Raw genomic sequence first — 24,437 nt, forward strand, 5'->3', positions numbered from 1 at the left:
ATTGTCCGCAACATTCTGAAATGTCCTCAGATGTAATACTGAAAATTCAGGAGTTCATCAATTTTATTTACTGGTATTTTATTCCAAACATATTTGAAAATTTTCTTGTTTCTAGCCACCAAAACATTTAATTGTTAGGGTTGTAAAATGGGGACGCTCGTATATTTGTTCAAATTACTCATCTGACAGCTTTCACATTCAAGAATTCGATTTCAGGTTTACAGTACAAGAATTATTGGAAGTACCGTTCTTTGGCGAGGTGACCGGTTTTAAAATAGAACTGGTATCCGAGCAGCAGAATGAGTCCGATGCTAAAATCTTATCCAGTAACGAAGAGCAACAAAAGGACAACCCTGAAGAGGTCGGTTGCTCATGTCGTAACTTTAAAATTATGCAAGTTTTCGATTTTCTACAATGACAATGAAACGGAAGTTGTGATTATAGTAACTCGCCGGTCCATCAGCATTGTGTAGAAACCAGGAAGTGCAATCTTATTTGCGCAACATATTTGGTCCATACTTGAAAGATTTTGGAAGAGTCTGGTTGAAATTGAACCAAATAAATTAAATGCACTCGAATTTGGACTTCGAATTAGAAAATAAAAACGAGGAAGTCTATTGAACAAATATATTGTGCGTCGTATTTTTTCACGATGTTTGCTCAAAAGAAATTAACAAAGAAGCAAATTCTCAATAAAAGCAAAAATGTGTATTCATGATCACTTTCAATATTACAAAACTTTTATAAATTTATAAAACAGAGGCATTCAATGCATTCGAGTGCAGCAATTTATCATACACTGAACTTGCAGCGCTTTTTAACCGCACAAAATCTTGTACTACTTTTCACTGTAGTTTTCCCATATCCACTCTGACTAATATTTTTAATAATTATTCACAGAAAAACGTCATGCTTCGACTTGTCGTCGATGATGCTCTAAAGCGAAATGAAAAACACCGACCGGAAGCATTGGAATTTTCATTTGATATGACAAAAGACATTCCAGTTGACGTTGCGAAGGAAATGGTACGTACGTTTTTATTTACCCGACCCCGTGCGTGGATTTAATAATAATTTACAAGTAATCGAAGTGATTTATCAATAATGAGCTTGTGAATTATCATGGGCATTGCTGGAACGCACCCAAATGAAAGACGGAATCATTGGATCAAGCAAAGTCCGGTAAAAATTTTTGCGGTTGAGTTAAAATGGAAACTAGCCAATCTCGCAATTTCCATGATTGCGTATCACAAGGACCATCGATTTAGCTTGCTTGATCATGTTGGTTTTAGTTTAACAAGTAAGCCATCAGACAACTATTTCCCGGCAGGGCAAGCGGCTGTGCTGAATGATTCAGCGCGTGCATGAGTGTTATGCATGTGTTGCAACGTAATCCGTTACTGGTGTAGGGTTACATAAGGGACGGAATTTTGATCTTTAAAAACGATTTAAGAACCATAATACACGATTGAGAAAGTTACTATTGTGACTCACGGGACGATTCGTCAATTTGATTCTTCAGTTAATTCAATATTTATCTCATTTTTGTCAAACTGTGTATCAAGTTGTGGATTCGCTGTTGCTATTGCGTAGTGTTCTTTTAGTTTTATGTACGCAGTACTGAAATATCCATATATGAAAAAAATTGCCATCAGTGACTTATCGGCTATTTTATCTTTATTCTAAATATCCTGAATAACTCGAATATACATCATCATATATTATATGTCGCCCTTGGTGAAATTTGACTCCAACCAAATATTCGCTGAGGTATCACTTATGAAACTGATTTCTGAAAGAATTTGATGATGATTTATACATATTTCGGTTTTTCGGTGACCCGTTACCGCAAAAACCTTATCGGTGTATGTATTTGTATTGTGTTTATATTTCCATCTAAAATCGCGGGTTTTCCGTAATAACATTTCGAGGTTTTTGACCCGAATTACCAAGGGTTACCAATAGGGTTATCTGACAGACAGGTAATAGTTAGGGTTTCGTTTTCAAATATCGACAATTTTGGAATGTTAAATTGAAAGCTTCGTCGTCCGCCTCTGCGTATTCTTGGCGATGTTACCCTAATTAAAATTTAATATGTTGTCTGCTAATGACGTTGTTGTCATCATGAAAGGACAAATAAATAATCGCACCGCGCTCGTTTTTCATGTGTGAATAGCTACGATTAAATTTATAATACCATATCTGATTCTTTAGTGACACATAATATTCACCAGAGAGCTGAACAGTTTTCAGAGTATGCCTATTTTTTCCATACGAAACACGATAGTGTTTGAAACATTTTCTAATAGGTAGTCGTTTCTCCAAACACGGATTATCTCTTTTCATGTCATTCTGCTTGAATGCAGCGAAAAAGCGTCTTGTCTCCTTGTACAACATTGGCATAGGATAAGATACTATATTCATGATCACCATATATACCAGACTTGTGAAAAAACCTTATTTCCGAAAAAAATCTTTATCGATTGCCACCGCAATATCCACTCTTCGACTTCGAGTAAGATAGATGCTAATCTTGTTTCGCTTTGCCTAAAGTGTTGTAATATCCTTTCAAATAATTTGATTCCTAAAATAGGTGATATTTCGCTTTTTGATACAAATAGGTATTGTGAAATTGCCCCAATTACCGGATAAAAACCTTATATATATATACTTAAATGGCAATACTTAGTGAGAAATAATTTTTACTCTAATATGAATAATTCTAATATTAGTGAATGTAATGATCTTTCAAGTTTCAACCGTATTCATTTAAAATTCTTGCTAACTCGAGTTTTAAATAACCTATCAAAACTAACGTTCAAGTCTAAATGTCAGAAGCCAAATTATGCTTCCACAGACGCCACCGAAGATGATAAACATATTGATTAGTTTATTTCAGTCTATAGTACAACTTCAAGGTTTCAAGTTCTAAAAATTTTCTTTGTTGCATTACTTTTTGTTATCTATGCAGGTTACGCCACGCCAAAATTAATATCATATTTATACTTGTCCCCGGAAGATACATTATCATTGCCAGGAAATATATTGAGTTACTATGAAACATTTGTTAAATTAACAATGACTCCACTGTTTTTAAATATGCTTCCCTCTTTTTTTTTTATTATACGAGTCAAGTAGCTTGTTGGTGGATTTTCCTCGATTTTTAGAGTAATCGTGGCGATGTCATTCGCATCGAGGATTGTGATTACTGTGATTGCGCAAAAATATTTTTTTTCAACCCTATAATCATTGTTTAAATATTTTTGAACAATTTAATATTTTTCGACACGAAGTTTACCTACGGATCGTTTTGTTATTAGATTGTTGATATCTTCAACTTCTTGGCCAATTGATTTGTAATTTTTCAGTGGTTGAAGCCTATTGTGTTCGCTAGACGGCTATTACTTTTATTTATTTCAAAAATATCTGTGGGCTCTGTGGGATTCGTTTTTCACTTTGAAGTTTTGTGTGATGACGTCGTCAAAATTTAAATTTGATTACCGCGGTTCGGTGATCACATCTCAGAGATCTGGTGTTCAGACTACCCGTACTGTAAAAGATTTGATACACTTCGTTTTGGCCGTTGTGTCCATATATATTCGAGTATTGCACTCTCGTTTGAGATATTAATGTTTTCAACTTTCATGACTTGTCTAAGCCACATATTTGTGATTTTAAACGATTTCATCTCCTAATTTGTTGGTATTGCACTCGGCATGATATTATTGTTTTAATATTGGACCTATTTCAGTGTGCCACGACCCCACATTTCGATTGCGTTAATTGTCTATGACCCAATAGGCGATGTGATGCTTATATTAAGCCAACTTTATGCGGTTGTTTGTATTACTCATCCATAAGCACCCTACACAATGATCTCGTGGGATATTATACCGATGGAATAATAACGACAGATCTTGTGATTTATACGAGGACATTGCTTAGGTGTTTCTAAATTTGATTTTAAATAACATTATGGTTATGACCTCTTCGTGGATATTGTAACATGTACAGCTGGTGATTTTTTTCAATGAATTATTCTTCCTTTAATATGCATATTCCGTTCCATGAATTATGTAGCGGGTGAACTAAAATCCGAAAATTTTGTCTAATTGCAGTCGCATATTGATATCTTATTATAACAACAATACGAGGGAGGGTTAAAATTTTTGAAGAGAGGCAATTTTGAAAAAAAAAATTTTTTGAAAATATTACGAAGAAATAGTTGCTGGTATATTATCGTGGTTTGAGGCAATATTCCCAATTTATTCAATAAAAAGTTTAAGCAAAGTCAAAAATATGAGAAAATGCGTTCTCTTTGAGTCAAAGCCTTATTACACAATGTACCTCCACTAGGGATGCCACTTTTGGATTTACGAATCGGATCGATTCGAATCGCATCTTTTCCGGATTGATTCGAATCAGATTTACGCGATTCGGAAAAAGAGAGCGATTTAGCGAAAAAAAAAACATTGAACGTTTGTTAAATCGTCGTTTTCGGCGGCTTTAAATCTGCCAGAGTGTGTTTATGCGGCACTCCAAATAACGCCAAATTACGGGACCGAAAAAAAAACATTGAACGTGTGTTAATCGTTGTTTTCGGCGGTGTTAAAACTACCGAATGCGTTTATGCAGCACTCCAAATAACACCAAATTACGGACCGAAAGAAAAACATTGAACATTTGTTAATCGTTGTTTTCGGTGGCGTTAAAACTGCCGAATGCGTTTATGCGGCACTCCAAATAGCAACAAATTACGGGACGTAAATAAATGAAAATGAATTTTTCGTGATTGACTTTTTTACTTGTCTGCCGTCATTTGTTTCAAGTTCGACACAACACACTCTTTTACGCATCACTCGAGATGATGTGTGGCGTAATTACCAGCAAACTGCGAGTTCAGTTTTCCACTAAATAGCCGAAGTTTCCATTATGCGCGAATTTAAATGGATCGTATACCTGAAAATTCGTGACAATTTTGATGAAAATTTTCAACAGCACACCTGCGCTGTGACTACGTTATTGTACGCCCTGGCATGATTGGATAAAGAATCGGCCACCGACGTCTAGATAATGTTTAATTTTGATTGAAATTTAGTTTAAACTTTGTTCTGAGAGCAATATTTTGCGTACATTTGAAGAGAACTATTACTGAATGAGTTCATCGGCCGGCAATGTTAATTGACAATCATGTTTCTCATCCTAAAATATATATTTATTTTGTTTGCGTTTGTCAGGCTTCCACTCGAGTGGCGGTAAACGAAATTAGGGGGACATAATGTAATAGTACATACACGTCTTTTTTCAGCTGTTACAAAAAAAAGTAGTATTTACTTTTAATTTTGTTAGCGCGATACAAGCGAATAAAACATTTCGGATTATTTCGAGCAAATGTCATAACGGACAGGTGGGAGTAAATAATACTTGAGGAATGGCAACTTGTGCACTGTTTTACATCAACACGTGGCAGATTTCATACCAGACCGAGCATACTGTGCGAATGTCGTCTTTCTTTAGCCCCAGCGACCATGTTTGATCGAGATAAAGCGTCAACCAATTATCGCTCGTCAGCGCGGCGTCCATTATGCACATTTGGACTCTCTGAATTACGAAATTAAACGTAGTCCACATTAATAATGAAGCCCGAGTTAGCCAATAACGCTGTTAGCCACAAATAATACTTTCTCTAATATTTATGGAAATTTTTGTTCGCAATCGTAGTCGGATGAACGATTGTTTTTATCGAATTCAATTTAATCGTGGTTAATTTTATCGTCTTCAATCATATTCTTGTAAGCATTTCCCCTTTATAGTAATTCAGATGCAATTAGAATGTTTTTGTCGTATTACTCTATGCTGCTAGCATAAATTTAAAATATTGTACTAAGATTTTGAAGATAAAGAATCGGTAATAAGGCCGGCCTTAATTCAATATAACAAGAAGGGAAATACCACGGTCACATATACTGGTGTGGGACAAGGAAAAGCAGTGCTGTTACTGTGTTTACGACATAACAGTACAACTGTTCCCTGCTTATTTTCTCATATGAATTCCATCAAATTGCCTCAGCCCTGATACAAGTATAACACAATAACTCAGTATTGTAAGACTCACAGATAAGTTGCAACAGCAGGTTTTCCATCAATGCATTTATTAGTGATATCTATGACCTACATCTTTTTTATCATGATGAAAATAAGTGTGGCTTATTCACTGAAAAACCCTTATCATCCTTACTATATAGCCTATTCCATTTTCAAATTTTTTTTTTCTAGATTTGAGCTTTTTTGTGACTTTGGGCAAACATACGCATGTAATAAAAAAAAAGCTTAATGGAATCAGATTCGGAAAGATTCGATTCGAAAAGTTTTGATTCGAGATTCGATTCGAAAAAAAATGTTTCCAGAAGTGGCAACCCTAACCTCCACCACAATTGCTCTCTATTTTCCTTTAAATTGTCCGTTTTCGTACGTCATTACAACCATACAGTAATGATATTTTAATGCTGGTTTTTGTTTATCCATCGAGATCGCTGTGTTATTTGGCGAAATATATCACATTTGATTTTCAAAAAATAAAAAAAAATGATTCAAAATATTTTGACTTTAGTAATTTTAATAATGCTAAATGTTTTTAATTTTCTGCATTATCGTTGGCATTTCTGATACCGCATCTTGAATGAAAATCAGGTAGCGCTTACCAAAATTTCAGATGCTTTTTCATTGTCGTCATGAAATTGCGCAAGTGTGGTTGATTAAAATGTAGGACTCTTTGCTGAGCACACAGAACCAACAATGAGCGCCTATGTTTACTTGTAGACGACGAAAGTATTTTAAATGCCCCTCTTCGTCGCATACTGCCACTTGCTCACATTTTAGTACCGTTAGTCATTGATTTAATATATGGTATGCCCTCAAGTACGATTCAAATATGGACCTTGTTTATTTCCAATATACCTGTTCTAAAATGGTTTTTTTAATTTGGAATAGAATACACCATTGAGACGTCTATAGAAATATGGGTTATTTTGGTAGGAAATTTTTATGGATGTGCCCTGTGACTCGGAAGTTTTACATCAATTATTTAGTATTATAAGAAACGGGTTATTGAAATTTTGCATAGTTCGAAACGGATGAAAGCAATTCAATGCATTTTATGGAATTTATTGAAAACAAACTATGTTGTTGAAATATATATTATATTACAACCAAACAGTTAGTCTTAGTCAGAAACTTACTAACTTGTATCATAAGTCATCATTGCAATTTTGCTCATGTATGGTGTATGATTGTGGTATGACCTGATAACCTATTTTGTTGTCGATTTCATGTTTTGCTGTACATGTCACTGCTGGTGAAAGCTGGTTATAACAGTCCGAAATCATGTATAGCTAACCCAGCAATTTTGTTTAATCAACTCCCTTGTTTTGTGGTTAGTAAGCTGACCACCGACCGTTCTTGCGCAACAACGATACTCGGAATTCGATACTTGACAACCATACTTGGCCATACGTAATATTTTATCGTCATTTACTGCGGCTATAGGAGTTTGTATTTGCCAATGTACTGAGTTATGCAAATTACACATTCCCAGCAAATAGAAGCAATAATATTTCGAACCAGTAGACGTTATTTCAAACCCAAACGACTTTTATCCTATTTAAGCAGCAATTCATGTGGGCTTCCTGATACTGGCACATGTTTTACTTCTTGACTCAAAGCATGTGATAATCATGTCGCAAGGTAGCTACGCAATTCTGCTTTCAACGAGTTAATATTGCCGAATGCACGCAGTCACGATCCGCAATGTATTACATAATAATATGGTTACTTCAATTATTGAAGTAGTCTGCTGCTCTGTCTAAATTGGTGATGTTTTTTTGCATATTGACATCCTATTTGGAGAAGTTAGGGCGCCTTGTCATGTGAATGAATCTGTTGACTTTACTACAGAAACCAGTCGCGTATTGAACACAATTTTCTGTTGAAATCCGACCCTATTTTCATAACTTTTTGTCTTGCAAATTTTCTAGAAATTGCAGGCTTCAAATCTTTTTGAACTTGTGGAATTTCATAGTGTTATGTATCCAATGACGACGAAATGCCAGTATACGCTCGTCCATCACCAAGAGAATAAGTGCTTGTTCTCCAATTTGCAGTCTCGTGCTAATCATACCTACAGCACGCACCACGTAAATTGTGGGTGGTGAATTCTAATTAAATCTGCAACCTCCCGACTGCAGCAATTATTTGCGCTCAGCCTTTTGCGTCATTTTAATATCGCCCATCGGTTCCGGTATCCTATAGAAATTATTAAGACTCTCGTGGCACGATCAACCAGATGAGCGCGCTTTAGTGAAAATATCTACCGGTACCAATACAGCGTTCCATATGCTTCTAACTAATGATAAGCAATACAATACTCATAATCGTAAATTGTTATACATGGTGTATTCACAAAATCCTGTTACAATTACAGTTTTGTTATGGAGTCGGTTCTTATTATCTTAACCATATTTGTTTTACTTTACTTTAGTTATCTTTTATGCCCGCCGTTAATTGCACGACGAATATCAAAGTTCTTTCACTTAATTTCCACCATGTCTTACTATATCTTGGTTGATGAGAGTTACCTGTGTATGATATACTAAATTGTTCCTGGATTATAATAGGCCGCAGATAAACCGGCGGTGTAATAATGTCCTAAGCTGTTTTTTTTGTGAACATACAATGTCATTCTATCGAGACATTACACATAATTACATATTGGCTTGTTTTCGATTGTTTATTAAAACAGGCTGTAAATAATTTCGAAGTTTTTATGTGTTGTTTTACACCTCTGTGTTGTACGACACACTTCACATCTTGTTGTGAAAGTAGCGATATGGAGATAAAAAAAAGAGGTGAAAGATTTCCTCCTAATTAACGACTACATTAGTTAATTAAGAGATTATCTCGAGGAGAAGCGCTAAATCGAATCTAAGTGACCGTTTGTTTATGATTGCCCGTTTTGAATTTGATCTTAAAAATTTAAAATAATTCCACGGTTGCCTTTTTTAGATTCTAAACAACGTATATAGAAATTATGACGTAATTTTTTCCGCATGTACTACTCAATTTTGTACACATTCAGTTGCGAAATTGCAAATCAATGCCAATTCATGTTTACTCATAAGCAATAGCTTTTTATATCTCACACTTGATACATGTGCAGTAGATTTAGTAAAATATATCAAGTTTACAAATGAAAAAAATGCACCTTTTTCATTAAAAATTCCAACTATTTTTCAATGTGCATTAACGTTAAAAAACAAGTAGCTTTACTCATTTTTGTATTATATGGTAACATGTTTGTGCGAAATGTAGCAAACATTTTTCATCACACGCCTAATAGCCTTCAAGAAAATGTTTCCAATTTTCTGTCTAGCCCGCAAAGTCATTTACAAAGCGACGTTTAAAAAAGGCATTCGCTTGCGCATTTTTCCGTTGTTCGTAATGAGTGACTTTAATGAGCGACATGCTGGAGGGTAGATGCTTCTACGAATTAACGGAGAGGAATTGTATTAATAACCAAACACATTGTACCCGGTAGCTTGTTTACTGTATAACTTTTCTCCCTGTTCTAAAATTACCGGAATAATTATGTGCGGGAATGCGTAGACCTAACGTAATATACATCCCCAATGAATACACCACCGTTAAATTTGTATCGTTAATATATACGGTATTTGCATGTACTGTATGGAAATAGACGTATTGAACGACACAACAAGGTGAACTCTTAGGGGCAAATTATTTAAGGAACCTCGTTATCGAATGTTAATTTAATGTGGTTCGAGCAGGCAAACTCACGTACACATACACAAGTTATTCATGGATCCAACTGTTTCCTGAATCACAAGATCAGTGGTTTTCAATCTTTTTTGGCGGGACGGAACCCCAGTGAATCGTTCCAGATGCTCGAGGTACCCATGTGCACCACTTAAATATTGTATAAATTATAAATATATATAAAAGCAAACCTCATGCTGGCAAAAAGGTTCTTTGAATTGTATAATATAAAAAAAGATAAGCTCGAATTTGAATGTAAACTTGCGGAACCTCTGGAACGTACTCCGTAGAACCCTGGTTTAAATCACTGCACAGATGCTTGTTAATTTTCAGGGTTATTTCCCTCCCAAACATGACATCTTATCAGCCTATTGCGACATCAATCACTTGGACTCGACTCAAGAATGTATTCTGTGGGTTAACCTGACCCCTTCACACGACATGACGATCTTTATATATGTGATCCTTTACTTCAATTATTGAGCGAGTGGTTATGTAGCATGATATCGCTTTGCGGAAAGTCCACAGAGTACATGTATCTCTATCATCCGGCCTTCCTCTTAGTGTGAAACTTGACTGCTTTTTCAGTAAACATAAGTCACAATTGACAGTTGTAACTATGTTTATGTGGAATGATACGGTATTCAATGTCTGGTTATAGATTCCATATGCCCAACATGATGCTATTGCACTTTAAAACCCGAATTTTTCCAAATTTTGAGCTCTGGTTTTCAATGTACCATAATTTGCGAATAAATTGATGTTTTCCGTTGTTTTCAGCCGTGATAGTTTTGACAGGTACTTGACTTGCAGTTTTCTAATATCATATATAATTTATTGCGCTTCAAAAAGTCTCGAATCATTGGGTGTCTACTTTAACAGATTTATTACAATGTTATTAGGTACCTAACAAATCTGTCATTACAGATTTTAATCGACCTTGATGGTCTTACATATGTCGAAGACTTATAATAAATTTTCCACGCCTCCGTTGTGTTTGAATTTATTGCGAAATATATTAATGGTAAAAATATTGATGACTTGACGTACTGATATTTTAAGAGATGATAATCATAGTTTTTGCTGTTTTTGTTAGCAGAGTTAGCAGAAATAGCTTGCTGTTAGAATCGTTTTGTCGGTCTGTTTATGTATATTTAGTATCTGTGAGGTTTATAATATTTCAAAATTCATAAATTTTTGACCAACGTTGGATATCCATTATATTCACTAAGGTCTATCTAGGATTCTAGGTGACTTTTTACACTCAAAAACGCGTATTTCTTAAGGTATGTTTTTTTTAGTTCAGTTCGTTTGAATAATTCCGAAACTAGCTATTCTGTTTGCCTGATAAATCATAAGTCCTTTATACGATCCCAATTCATGATGAGATCCATTATGATGTAATGGAACACACATTTAAATAGACAAGTTAAATCAGAGTTATTTTAGACGCAGTTCATCTTTGAGTCACGTCCGGTAAAATACTGGTAAAGTATTTTAACTAGTCATTGCTCAGTCGTATGGACGTGGAGTTCTCCTTAGTCATCGCTCTTCATCAACTTTTGTCATTCGCTCTCTCTCCGTGACCCTAGTTTTTTAAGAGAGGAAGGTAATATCGTATGTATCGATGTAAACAGCGAACTCGGGGCTTGAGGTCATCAGTTCCTGTTTTTTTTTTTTTTTTTTTTTTTTAGCGCTGCGATTTTGTATACCGTAAGTCGTTGAAATTATGCAATAAATAGATAAATGTACACATCTTCATCAAAGTTCATTAATTGGTTATTTTTTTACCAATGTCTACACTGTGTAGTTTGCACACGAATGAGGATTCATATTTTTCATGCGCTGGTTACATCTACTGTGGTAGCCGAAATTGATACAAAATTTCAATTTTCATGAATAAGTTAACCAATCTAATCGCTGTGAAGTATCTCATTTTTTAATTTTTTACGTTTACCTCATCGTATGGAAAATGTTGCTTATGGCAACGTTTTTTTATTTTTTATTATTTTCTTTCAAGTAGTCAACATCACTTCCCGATCCTAGTTGTTCAAACATCCAATGTATTGGCTAAATGTTACGTTGTATATACTTTACCACGGTCCTACGCCTACGTACACACCTTGTATTATTCCGATTGCTTTTCTTCTACAATTCGATACATTGGTCTCCATTGAAGAATATTTGGCCAACGCTGTTAGTAAACCCCTAATAATGTGCCAGTGGTGTGTATTTTGTGATATGGAATTTAGTGAATATCGTCCTGCTCGACTCATTGCCCCATATTTTTCTGTATCGTGTTAAATGTGCTATATTTCCGCACGGATAACTTATATTGACCATCCGGATGTTCTATATTTAAGCGTATTATGTCACGAAATCAGTAATTACCTTAAACTAAAAACAAATACGCAAATCACGTATTTTTAATGAATCAATCGGATATTTAAACCTATTAAAATCCGATGAATGCTTAGCGAGATTTCGTGGAGATTTTTGAACATTAGATCATTTGTTATTCCGGAAGGCCAACAGGTGGATAACTGGACGTATGGTCAGTCCATAAATTTTTATCCAGTTTCCCGTTAATGATCCAGGGCAACATAAAGCATAATTCATCGCCAAAATTTCATTTTCGAATTTGCGATATTAAACGCTCTCCATAATTCATAAGAATTGCTGAATTGAGCTATATATTTCCAAAGCGTTTGCCAAGCCAAAAATTTATTTTAAATAAATCTCACATTGTTGACATATGTTTTCTTTTACTTTTCAGTAGCTTCATCCATTGTAGGGAAATTGCAGTCGGCCTTTTTAAGGTTACGTTTTAGTATTTTCAAATTGAAATTTTTTAATACCACATGCTGTTTACAATTGGCGTTAAAAAGGGCCAAATGAGTACTCGTCTATAACATTTTATATCTTTTCCGCGTTAAAAAATGTGACTCAAATCATGTCCAATTTTTACAACAGTACGATTAGCGAAACAGTAATTTCCAATATTACCGGAAGTTTTCCAATGACTGTTCAGATGGGTCCAATACCAAGAATTTATTGGGTATTCACGCAGCTAATTATGAAACAGTTTTCGTTTATGCTGAAAATGAAAGTACGAGACAAGTCTTGCTGATAGTCGAAATTTGGGTGTCCTGAAATGACGTGACCCACATAGGAAGTGTAATTCATAATATGTTCTGGGTTAGGATTAGGCAAATGGCTGGGGAATACACAAGTGAGATTCATACATGGGGTACAAGTGTGGCACATGTGTGCGAGAATACACAAGTGAGATTCATACATGGGGTACAAGTGTGGCACATGTGTGCGACAACTGTTGCATAAGTGGCACACTCGCCTAATTATACTCCATTGATTACTTTTTTACCAGTGTTGTACCAATTTTTAAAACAAAACATGTTTTTACTTAGAATTTGAAGTTGATTCGCCCTAAAAAAGCCACTCATGCACCAATGTTTTAGCACAATAGATTGTACACGCAATGAGGTTTATTGTATAGTCATGAGTAGCTTACAAAAACATACTTAGCACTGCCACATACGTGTCGACTATTTGAAGCGATCGTAGAAAATTTTATAAATGCTCTAGATCAGTACTTCAACGTCGCTACCATGATTACGTAATCCATTTGTCATCGTCTGCTAAAGACCGCGAACGCTTGGTTGATCGATATTGTAGTATTGTGCTTTAGGCTTGTTTTTATCATTCGCTAGTTAAGACTGTTTAGTGCCTTGGTTTAGTTCAAATCTCGCTTCGATAATGCGATTTATCTTCGCCGTTTGCTTGTTATCATGTTTGCCTTAAGACGCTTTGTTTGAAAAATCCAGGAAAAGGTTATCCGTCAATGAAACAAAAAACACTGTGGCGTACGTACGCACATAAATTGTTTTTGGAAACCGGATAGCCATGGAATTTCTAGCATACACCATGTATGGCATAGCGCTCTTTTTGCATTTACAGCATGTGTTTTATTATTTTTGATTGTCCAAAGAAAAAATACTACATGAACTTCATGTTTTTAGAAGTGGAATGCATTGTGCATATTCATACGTAATAAAACTGAAAAGGAAAGGTAATCATCTTCAATTCAACAAGCAAAAATAAACACAACAATCTTTAAAGATTAAAGTTTGATCGAAATACATGGGCTACAATCGCCTTGACTAATTCAAAAACCAACATATCTTGAATAACTAAAGTAGAAACGTATATGAGAAGTCGACGTTTGCATTAGGCGCGAAAAACCAATTTTGTGGGGTATTTTGAATCTTACATAGCCGAACTGATATGTAATAAGATGAGACAGACTGTAGTCATTCGAAAGATGATTTCATCACAAGTCATCAAAACCAGATCCATATTAAGCTTGAATAAAATCCCCGTATACGTAACTCTAAAACAGCTATGGCAAATACGGCATTTACAATATGTTTTTACTTTTTACACCATAAAGATTCCATAAAAGCGTGACAAGTATAACGAATCATTCAACTTGTTGACGTAAATAGGGCGACAACGTGAAAATATTTTGCACACATCGTCGCATACCTGAAATCCAAATAGGAAAACATTTACTAAAAATATCCAGAAAACAATATTGGGAGTTTATGAATTCCGATGGCGATGATTGAGCCACCATCTTTGTCCGGTGCTTGATAAATTCAATTTTAGCTTGAGGTAGATTTACGATGTTTATTGCATATAACTTGCTATGACTGGTTTCTACCGGTCGTATTGACATGATTAAAAGCTATATATTTGTAGGTTACCTATCATTTCCAGGTCAAGCGATGACCATCCTGTTTGCTTGTATATGCTTGTAAAAGTGGTTTTGATTGTCGAATGTCGACATGTGCTGGCCTCTGATATCTCAGTTTTTCTATGGAATATTAATTTACTTTTTTAACGCATTTCATAATGATAATTCATAGTGTATTTGGGTTAATTATTTGACCCTCCGTCCAGTATAGATTATTCGTGCGTTCATTTATCATACCCAATCATGTATCATATCTGGACGTCTGTCACAATTTCGAAAGAAATGGTGTTTTCCAGACCCGGCCGATAATTGAAATCTCATTTTAGCTTGATGAAATCATCATTTTAATGTTCACAATTCGTATATATTGTTTCCAATATCCGCTCCTTACTATTACTAATATCAACATCACGGATCGCTAGCTGCCCGATTCATAAAAACTTTTTACATAAACAAAGGAGTTTTGTGTAACAGATCCACGTAGGTCAAATGACCAATGGCCTTTGTTTGTGACGCAATACGATCTCTAACGTATCTCTTTTCCTAACTGACAACTATGATTATTACTACGACGAGACGATTACGTCTATTGGAAATAATATTGCTGCTTTTTAATAATACCGCTTTGCTATAAAGTACTGGCTTCATGTTTTGAACTCGTGATTTGTTGGTTTTATGCTGTAAAATTTGTCATGTATAAAGATTTTACCGCGAAATGTCTTGGACGAATATTGTGGCATAAGACAGAAGAAGGCCATACCTATTCGGATAGACGCATCCCTATGCATAATTTGATGTCATTATTTCGACATAATCATTATTTGACCATCCGTAAATCTTTAAATTTCTAACTTGTGATAGAAGAATGAGTTTAATTTATATTTGGCTGCCCTGATTGAGCTATTTCACAATGATTCATAGGCGGTACTGTGAAAACCAAATGTAGATTTACTAAAATTTTGAAGAATTTCATGTCATGCTTTTAAGATCGGAAATTAGTACGCAATTTTGGGCATTAATCCGAGAGCCAAAATTCAAATTTGATAGATGAATGACGTAAAAAAATTAAAATTTTACGAATTTTATCAACATTGCGCGTTTTGGTATGTTTCTGTTTTATAATGTCTTTTATCCAGGACAGCATTTATTTAATCATTCAACGCCTAAGTATACACTTACAATATATATTGTATTATGAGTAATGCAGACAAAGCGCGGTCTATATTGCACCACTTAATCGATTCAAGCCGGATTTGAAAGCGCCATTTGAGTGCTCAATCCTATCTCACGTACAAATTTCTCCGCTCTGTTTTATCCTGCGTTTGACGTTGATTGGTCGAATCAGTTTGTGAAGCTGGTAGCTTATAATTGAGTTGAGTCATACAATATTCTGAGCCATTTTTGACATTTTTAAATCATCAGTAACTTGAGCTTATGACATATTACCTGCATGTAAGTCTAATGAATTTATACCTCCTGCATGTTGATCGACCATATTTCATATACAATTATTACTAAACTTCCTTTCGTTATATAATGTGTACTACTTCATTCTAAGGGTATCAAAACCTATTTTGATAACATGCGGAATTTATATTTCAATTCATACACTTATTCTACTTCTTTTTTAGTAACTCATCATTAGACCAAGCGATTTCTAAATGCATTGACATTTATTCTGGTACATTAAATGTTTTAACTGCCTGTGATGACAGGATCATTTTTTTGTCTGAAAAGTAATTTCGATTATCTCAATTCTTGAATAATAAATTCTTAAATTTATTCCAACTGAATGAAATTAGACAACCATATTGTAATTTGCCGAACTTGGGGCGAATTATCGCAAAATTCAACGTCACACAACCTGTCACAAAACAGGAAAATTTTGTGCAATGTTCGTGGTCATTTCTTCCGTTTTATTCATCAGTCTATTATTTCGCCTTCTGCATTTTTTAGGTTTATATTGGATAACCTGGAGTGTTACTATAGTTTACTACTTGGTTGTACCCCGCGCTATCAAGTACACTATATTAAATGAATTATAGATAAATTTCATAATTTCGTGCATATCCATTTTTGCGGCATTGTATTACGATGCGTAGTGCGTTTGTATTGGTTACATAATCGTCCTTGGTATACTTTTTATTAAAAACCTTGTGTGCAAATATAATATCGCGGAATATAATTCGCTTTTTGATGCCGTAAACCGTATCAAATGGACGTTACATCAACCGAAAATGCCGAAACATTTTGCGTTTCTATATTTCGTATTACTATGCCTGTAGTATTTTTGATAAAGTTAAAATAATGAAGTAAACCCGATTTATATTTATTTGAAATGTGTTCGGAAGAAAAATTTCGTTTATAAAAACGCCATTTAGTTCATTTTGACCCTACGATTGATGGCAGTTTATCTTTTATTTGAAGTATAATGACCCATATGGCTGTATGGACGCGAAGTGGACCTACGGATCGTTTTGCTAAATTGTTGTTGTTGGTCAAAATGCTTTTCTCCTAAACTACTAGATCTATCGAATTCAAATTTTAAACACTTGGAAATGGAAGAAGGCGCTAGGACGACATTACCTTTTCCATTTTTTAAAAATTATCTGAGACCAAATTTTGCTGCACTGAAACATTGTTTAGGATTTTCATCATCATGGCAATACATAATGCTAGTTCCCCATTTTTCAGACAATTCCTCAGCTAATGCCTTACAGGTCAATGGTAAGGATGTAAATTGCTGTGGTTATGCTACTTGATTTGTACCTTTGAATTTAAGCGTTTGAATGATCAGATACAGATGTCTGTTTAGACACTACGTCGGTCATTGGCCCTCCGTGTCCATATATTTGAGAATTGCTCTCCTGTTTATTATTATCACAAATAACTAAATAACAGTAAATACTCTTCCCAACCGAAAGTAATTTTGCCTTTTTTTGTACATTTTCTGTATTATCACTGTAATACTTATTCATGTACACATAATACTATACAAAAAACAAGAGTGCGACTTGCGCTAGAAATCGATTCATTAAAAATGGAACCGGTAATTCTATGGGGGGGGGGGGGGGGGGTATAAAGAGTTCTAAAATAGACAAAGAGATGAATTTAATAAAAAATATTCGGAACCACGTTGTTATCATATTGGGTTAACATGCATTAATGTGGTCTGAGCTTCTGCAATTCACTTCTGAACTTTTCAGATTACTTTCCACTGTGTGACTTCATATTCTGATCGGAATTTATTCAATATTTATGTAAGCCAATACACTCATCGCCCTATTTCAGTCATCAGTAGCAAGTACACCGACTTATGTATTATGAATAATTTAGGTTTTTGTGACATGCAGTACACAAATATGATGATGATTAACTGCGCTTTTTCATAATGGAATATAAAATCGCTTTCATCCGTGTCAATGGTTTATCGTTCCTTTTTGCATGGACATTGTATATCCCTTTACTATATGTAAGTCCACACATGATTGATATATAATTCCAATACCCTATCGGTTGTTTCTTGGTGCCCAAGTACCCTTGGACTTTCCCCGTTAAATCCCCGATAAACATAATCAAAGCGTCTCACTGGTATTGTGCGTCGTTTACATATAGTAATAAAATAATAAGAAGTGACCATAGACTACCTCATTTTCAATAAATATTCATTTTAATATTTCAAAGTCTATTTTGCCATTTGTCGGTATTAATACACTTTAATCAAGCAAGGTTACTGTACTTTAATTATTGGGCCTAATTTAACTGTATGCCAGTTCGATTTACCGAAGTAAAATGCATGGTCAACCAACAAACACAATTTACTGTTTATTTCTACCCCTGTATATGTTTCGACTTGGATCCTCTCCAAAGTGTGTAAAATTTTTTCAAAATTGACTTCATCCGCCGCCCAAAATCTCTTATTAAATGTTCCACGGCCAAATATAAACATAAAAGTAGCGCGTTTTAGATTTGTGATTTATATCTAAGCCATGCTCGACATGAAGCAATCAATATGCGCGATTGCTGTAAGCGCGAAGAATTGATTTTAAATCACGCCCACCCTGTCTGGATCGGTTAGGGTTTTACTGTTTTCTGTCCGATGACATCATGGAATATTCCACGGTCAAAACTTCACTTGGGCGTCGTGTCACGACTCGTATTTCGATTGACCAGACGACTATCATCACACAACGCAGTCAATTGGCCAGACTGCGGCGGGAAATAGAAGCAATTACGATGACATTCGGAAAACCACCAAGTCGATTTAAATTCCGCGAGTTCTTAAAGCGAAACCTGTGTTTAAATTTAAAATGAATGACAAAAACACTTGCTTTATTGCCATTTTAAATGAGCATCCTCCTTTGGTCTTACTGGTCTGGTACGCATGTAAAAAAAGCACTTCAATAATGCGTTGCCTGTAATTTGTCTGCCGTGACGAAACGTAGACTGTTTTGTTTTGAATATTACGCGCTAATAAAAATTGAAAACTCATTTTGAGCGCTGCTTTGACACTTCATTCAAAATACCGACTCAAGCTGTAGTTTTCCGTTACGTATTGCCTATTTAAGTGCTCCCCTTTGCCCGATAGTAACCCGGTATAAGTGGCCTTCTTACTCGGAATTTTATTCTAAATTCAACGCCATAACGCTAAATTAGCTTTTTATTTCGATTCATATCAATTTCATACTTTATTAGAATCATTTTTGACGTGTAATGTAATATATTGAAAACCTTTTTGGTTTGGGGTTTTTTAATGCTTCAGCTGATTTAAGTCATTTTCAAAAATCCGGCACACGTCATTTTGGCGCCCGCCCAAAAATGTCGCGTTTCGATTCCGTATTTTTACCTAATTTTGGTAGCCATACTTCAACTAATTGTAAAAAGTAATTGATTTACTTACCTTGGAATGGCTTGAATGTCATTTTGAATAAAAAATGGATACTAATTGAAATATATATGGAATATTTCTAAACGCTTTCTGTCAATGCTATAAATCTCTATGTGCAACAAATTTTACAGTACAAAGGGGAGATCTTATAGTAGCTGGAAGTAATTTAATCACCATTAAGAACCGTTCATTATATTCAGTGGTTCTCAAACTTTTATGCTCTGTTGTCCCATTACTCATGTTCCCATGGTACCAAATGGCCCCCAGATAACGGCTCTGTGGTCCCCTATGGGGGCCGAGGGCCCGGTTTGTTGAATCCTGCATTAAATCAGATTTAGAGATTCTTAATAGGTATATCCACTTTCACCACAGATCAGACTGAAATCTGACGTGATTTTTTTTTTATAATTAGCTTTATAAAACACGCGGGAGCTTCTTGTCCAAATTATAATCTGTTATTTTCTGTCGGCGATTGGAAAAGATTTTGTCTCAGAATTTTAGGGAACACTGGTCGTGTGTAAAACCGACGATTATTCTTCTGTAGTCTGTATACGAAAATACTTTAAATTCAGCCTAGGGTACGACTGACTGAATTTAGATAAAAATTCTTCAATAAATTCAAATTTTGAAAAATTTGGCAACGAACTATGAGGCTTTTTATAATCTTCATCATGACTTGAGCTTGACATTCTGTACTTGAACATGACATTTTGTTGTCTCCCTTTATAATGGATTACATGCGTAATACTTTTCCTCTGTCAAGCAAAATATCGGCCCTGATTTATGTTTAAAACCGCTATTTGTGGACTATCCGTGTATTATGCTTATGAATCGTTTACTAATTTGAAGACGAAATTTGTTAAATTCGTATTTTATAGCTTACTTTTCAACGATTTTTTCGTTTATGTTGCAGTTTCCATTATTGCCGTTTGGCCGCTCTTACCTACCACACATTTATTTTTAATTTGAGTTTTATCGCCGCCCTTTTTATGCCTAAAATATCAACTGCCATGTCATTCTTTCGACGTGATTTTAAAATTTGATGGATTTAAATGTCGCAGGATGAGCCGCACCTAGATTTAAATTATGTCTAAAAATATCTATTCAAAAATATTTTTGGGGAGTATTTTAAAATTCTTGTGACATCGTGCGTATATCACAACACAAACGGCGATGAATTTAAATAAAAAAGTTAGCATGATCTAACTATTGACCATGGATATTCCCTCATTCCTTGAATATTCTTTATGCAGGTAGTTCACGTTGTCTGAACCAGTGGTTGCCAACTTTTTTTGCGACTTCTTTTTCAAATTGTTGTTCTCTTTATTCCTTCTTCGCCGTATAAAAAATCACTCTTATCGTTATTTGTTCAATATTAACTGATCATTAGCTAGTGTTACGCACAATACTCTAGATTTTGTACAAGTTGAATACTTTATAAATACCGGTATGTATTATGTCAAGCACATGGTAATATATCTGTTTTTCATCCTCGACAAAATTTTTCCCGATTGGGAAACGATGACGTAAACATTGTGGATTCGTTTTGTTCATAATATTGTTTTAAATTCTCAGAAAATATACATCTGCCTGATCTGTAACCAAATAATACACGATCGGCGTCTAGGAACGATTCTTGTCCACCACAATCGAGTAAGCTGGTGCACGATCCCATTTTATATTCAATGGATGTTGTACATGAAAATCGCGGTTGATGCGGAGCTCAGAAAATGTCGCCCGTCGCTAAGATCGTGTTTGTTATTTGACCAGAGTGAGAATCGGTAACAGTGATAACGAGAACTAATTTTATTGGTTTTATCGTACATCCGGATTCAAGTATTAAATTGACTCTATGTAAATATGTAAATTTTTGTTTGTTGTCTTGCTCGCTAGACGCCATATCACTCAATGCCTATATGGCTGGCATGTTTAAATATTGTGTAGCGGAGAATTGGAGACGCTTATCTACCACATAAACACCAAGTGGCCAAAGTCTAGCACTAGACCAAAATCTGTATCAATAGTTTGACGGATAAACAACCGTTACGATTGATATATTCGAGTCATTCTCGCTAAATCTTACACATACTAGAAGAGCGATTGATTCACCTTTATCAATTGCCCGACTTGTTAAAGGTATTCGGTCATTTTACTTTATTGACTGCGAGCATTCATTCGTTCAAGTTGAAGGCACACATTTATCAAAGCTAATTCTGGTTGTAAAAGTATTTTCTCCTTTCCCGCGTGAATCAACATTTCTATTGTGATGCAATCTGACGGAAATGCCGCGAATTACTTGAAGTCATCTTTTATAAATTTGTAGGCAATAAGTTGGACGACATCAGTAATTTATTTAGAATCAGTATGTCTAATTGATGTTAAATTGCATTGATGATTTTGTACTAAAGCGGACGGTGTTGTGTGTCTTGTTTATGTCCATGGTTACTAAGCAAACATTTTTCTATATAAAAGACCCGATTTCATATTGAAACGTGATAGTGGAACGTAGCATTGGGTTGACAAGATGACTCGTCGATCATTTATCCTATCTGTATGGATTCCTCAATGCTATCTTTCTCTGTCTATATAAGCTATCACCTACAATGTCTGGCCGTGCTTCTCCGTATCATATTTGCGGACTTTTTAATGTCAGACGAGAGTCGCTTGTACTTATTGCGCAATCATTGCGGAAATTTTTAGTCGGCCACCTTTGGCCCATAGTTGTCATAACACAATGTTTGGGATGTGCCCATTCAAATGAATGATGACAGCGATTGTTTACTGTGGACGAATATTAGTGAGCTCTTGAGATCACCGAAACGAAGGACGTTGCTGTGTTCCCCACATTATTTTGATTTTACAAATTCAATTTTCAGAGAATTAAAAGTATAAGCCGATTCTGATATATAATACAAACGTCTACAGCTCTTTTTGTGGTTACAGCTCATTCTGTTATATATCTAGATATTAGGCAGAGGCTTATTTAATCCAATTTAGATTAGTGATATTTTTTGGGGGAACACTTGTAATTGTGAAACTATCTGCAAAATAGGTCATCTGTTGGATTCATTGTTGTATAGCATACTTCTATATTTTTTCTGGCTATAAATTCTTGGTATTTGTCTGAAAGGTTCCCCTTACAAAAAGCAAGAGGTTTCTCTTCATAAAAAACAACCTGATCATTTTACCGGTTATGTCAAATCAAGCATGATCATAGATGAATCGATAACAGTAATATGATCTTTCTGAAGCCTTTAACGGTATCAATGGTCCATATGCGATTTAACATAAGCGATATTTGTATTGTTCTATTTACCTGGAACACTTACTCAATAAACCATTATATTACAGTAAATTGGTAGATTTTGTTTCTCTGCATTGAGATTGTTTTCTTTGCTGAATTAGAGCATAACTAATACCTATTTACTATTTTTGCACATAAATTGAATACTTCCTACAATATATACTTTATGAATAAGTGTTTGTGGCACAAAGCGTGATCATATATTTTTTAACTTGGGTAAACAACGCCAAACCAGAGACATTCCAGTCTTTCCACAATGAAGGGGCTCCTCACATATTAGTGACCGCTTCTGCAGAGACTTATTCGGAGCAAAAAGTATATACATACGGCGTATATATGAAAAAAAATTTATCGTTGAATTACTGGTTGAAGTGTTTTGAAGCAATGAAGATTTTCAAAACAAGCTTTTTTGATTAAAATGGCCATGAATTTACTTTATTTCTACTAAAATCACAACACTAGTCGCTGGCCGAGACCCAACATCTAAAATAAACTGTTCTTTCCTGTTATGGTTATCATAGTTTATTTTTCTAGCAGTTGGTCCAAACTGACAACGCCTATCTTCATTGTATTGTTGAAATCTTTTTATTTACTAGTTTTGTTTTTCTTTAATAGGTTCAAAACGGATACCTTCATGATGAAGATGTTCTCATTGTTGCAAAATCAATCACATCTTTCTTGTCCAATCATAACCGCTCAAAGAAACAAGAAGGAGATAGGGAAAAAGAGGAGAAAACGGTAATAATATATTGCTATTTTTCTTAGCACAAATTAGCCCATTGCTACTATGTTGCAGTATCGGGGAGGGTTGAGTTATTTACTCAACTTGAGTTGTACTCACCATGTATTGAAGACTCAAAGTGACTCGAGTTTTCCAAATGAAATGACTCAACTAACAGCCAGTGAGACTCACTGAGTGATTAACTTGAGAATTGGATGATAATGACTTACTTAATACGCAACTCTGGTTTGAGGCATGTACCCTACACCAGGGCTTTCCAAACTCGGGGTTGCGACATACTACGACACTGCGAATTTTTCAGGGGTAGCAGAGAGCAAACCAATTCCACACAAAGTATAAATATCTGTTGTACTTTTTAGGACTTTTGATTCGAAACACAATTATTAAAACTAGTGCAAAACCTAAATCTCACAATATCGAGACAATAGGTAGGATCAGAGAAGCGGGTGCTTGGCAGAACAATGCCGACTTAACAGGGGTTGCGAAAAATTTTGAAATATTAGAAGGGTTGCAACCCCAAAAGTAGAAGTATTGGAAGCGAATAATTGACTGCTATTACAAGCCCATATTTCATTAATAAAGCCTTCCATTCCAACTCTGACTTATGTGTTTACTATTTTCATATTGTAATATATTTAATTTACATACTATAATTAAACACAACAGAAACATGTTTCCAAAACATGCCTTCATGCTTGGCCAGGTAATTCTTAGATTACACGATATTCAATACTATCAATGATTACTATGCTATACTACGGTTGTTGTTGTGCATTAAATAAGTAAATGTTGGTCCGGATATAAATTTAGTTAAGAAATCTATAGATCAATCATTCTTGTTGCTACTTTTAGCTACTACTCGATTCTTCCAACTTTGTACATATTTAGTAGTAGG

At 34.9% G+C, this 24,437-nt stretch overlaps 1 protein-coding gene across 6 annotated transcripts in view; it reads left to right on the top strand.

The window, feature by feature from the left end:
* LOC120328025 (uncharacterized) overlaps positions 1–24,437 on the top strand; it is a 57,349-nt gene that overhangs the window by 7,951 nt on the left and 24,961 nt on the right. For all 6 annotated transcript variants that reach the window (XM_039394402.2, XM_039394404.2, XM_039394405.2 and 3 more), the window contains exons 6-8: positions 217–361; positions 901–1,026; positions 23,416–23,538. In XM_039394402.2, the coding sequence (XP_039250336.2) occupies positions 217–361; positions 901–1,026; positions 23,416–23,538 (394 nt within the window). The remainder of the gene's footprint in view (positions 1–216; positions 362–900; positions 1,027–23,415; positions 23,539–24,437) is intronic.

This window comes from Styela clava, chromosome 7 (assembly GCF_964204865.1).
Source record: "Styela clava chromosome 7, kaStyClav1.hap1.2, whole genome shotgun sequence".
NCBI lineage: Eukaryota > Metazoa > Chordata > Ascidiacea > Stolidobranchia > Styelidae > Styela > Styela clava.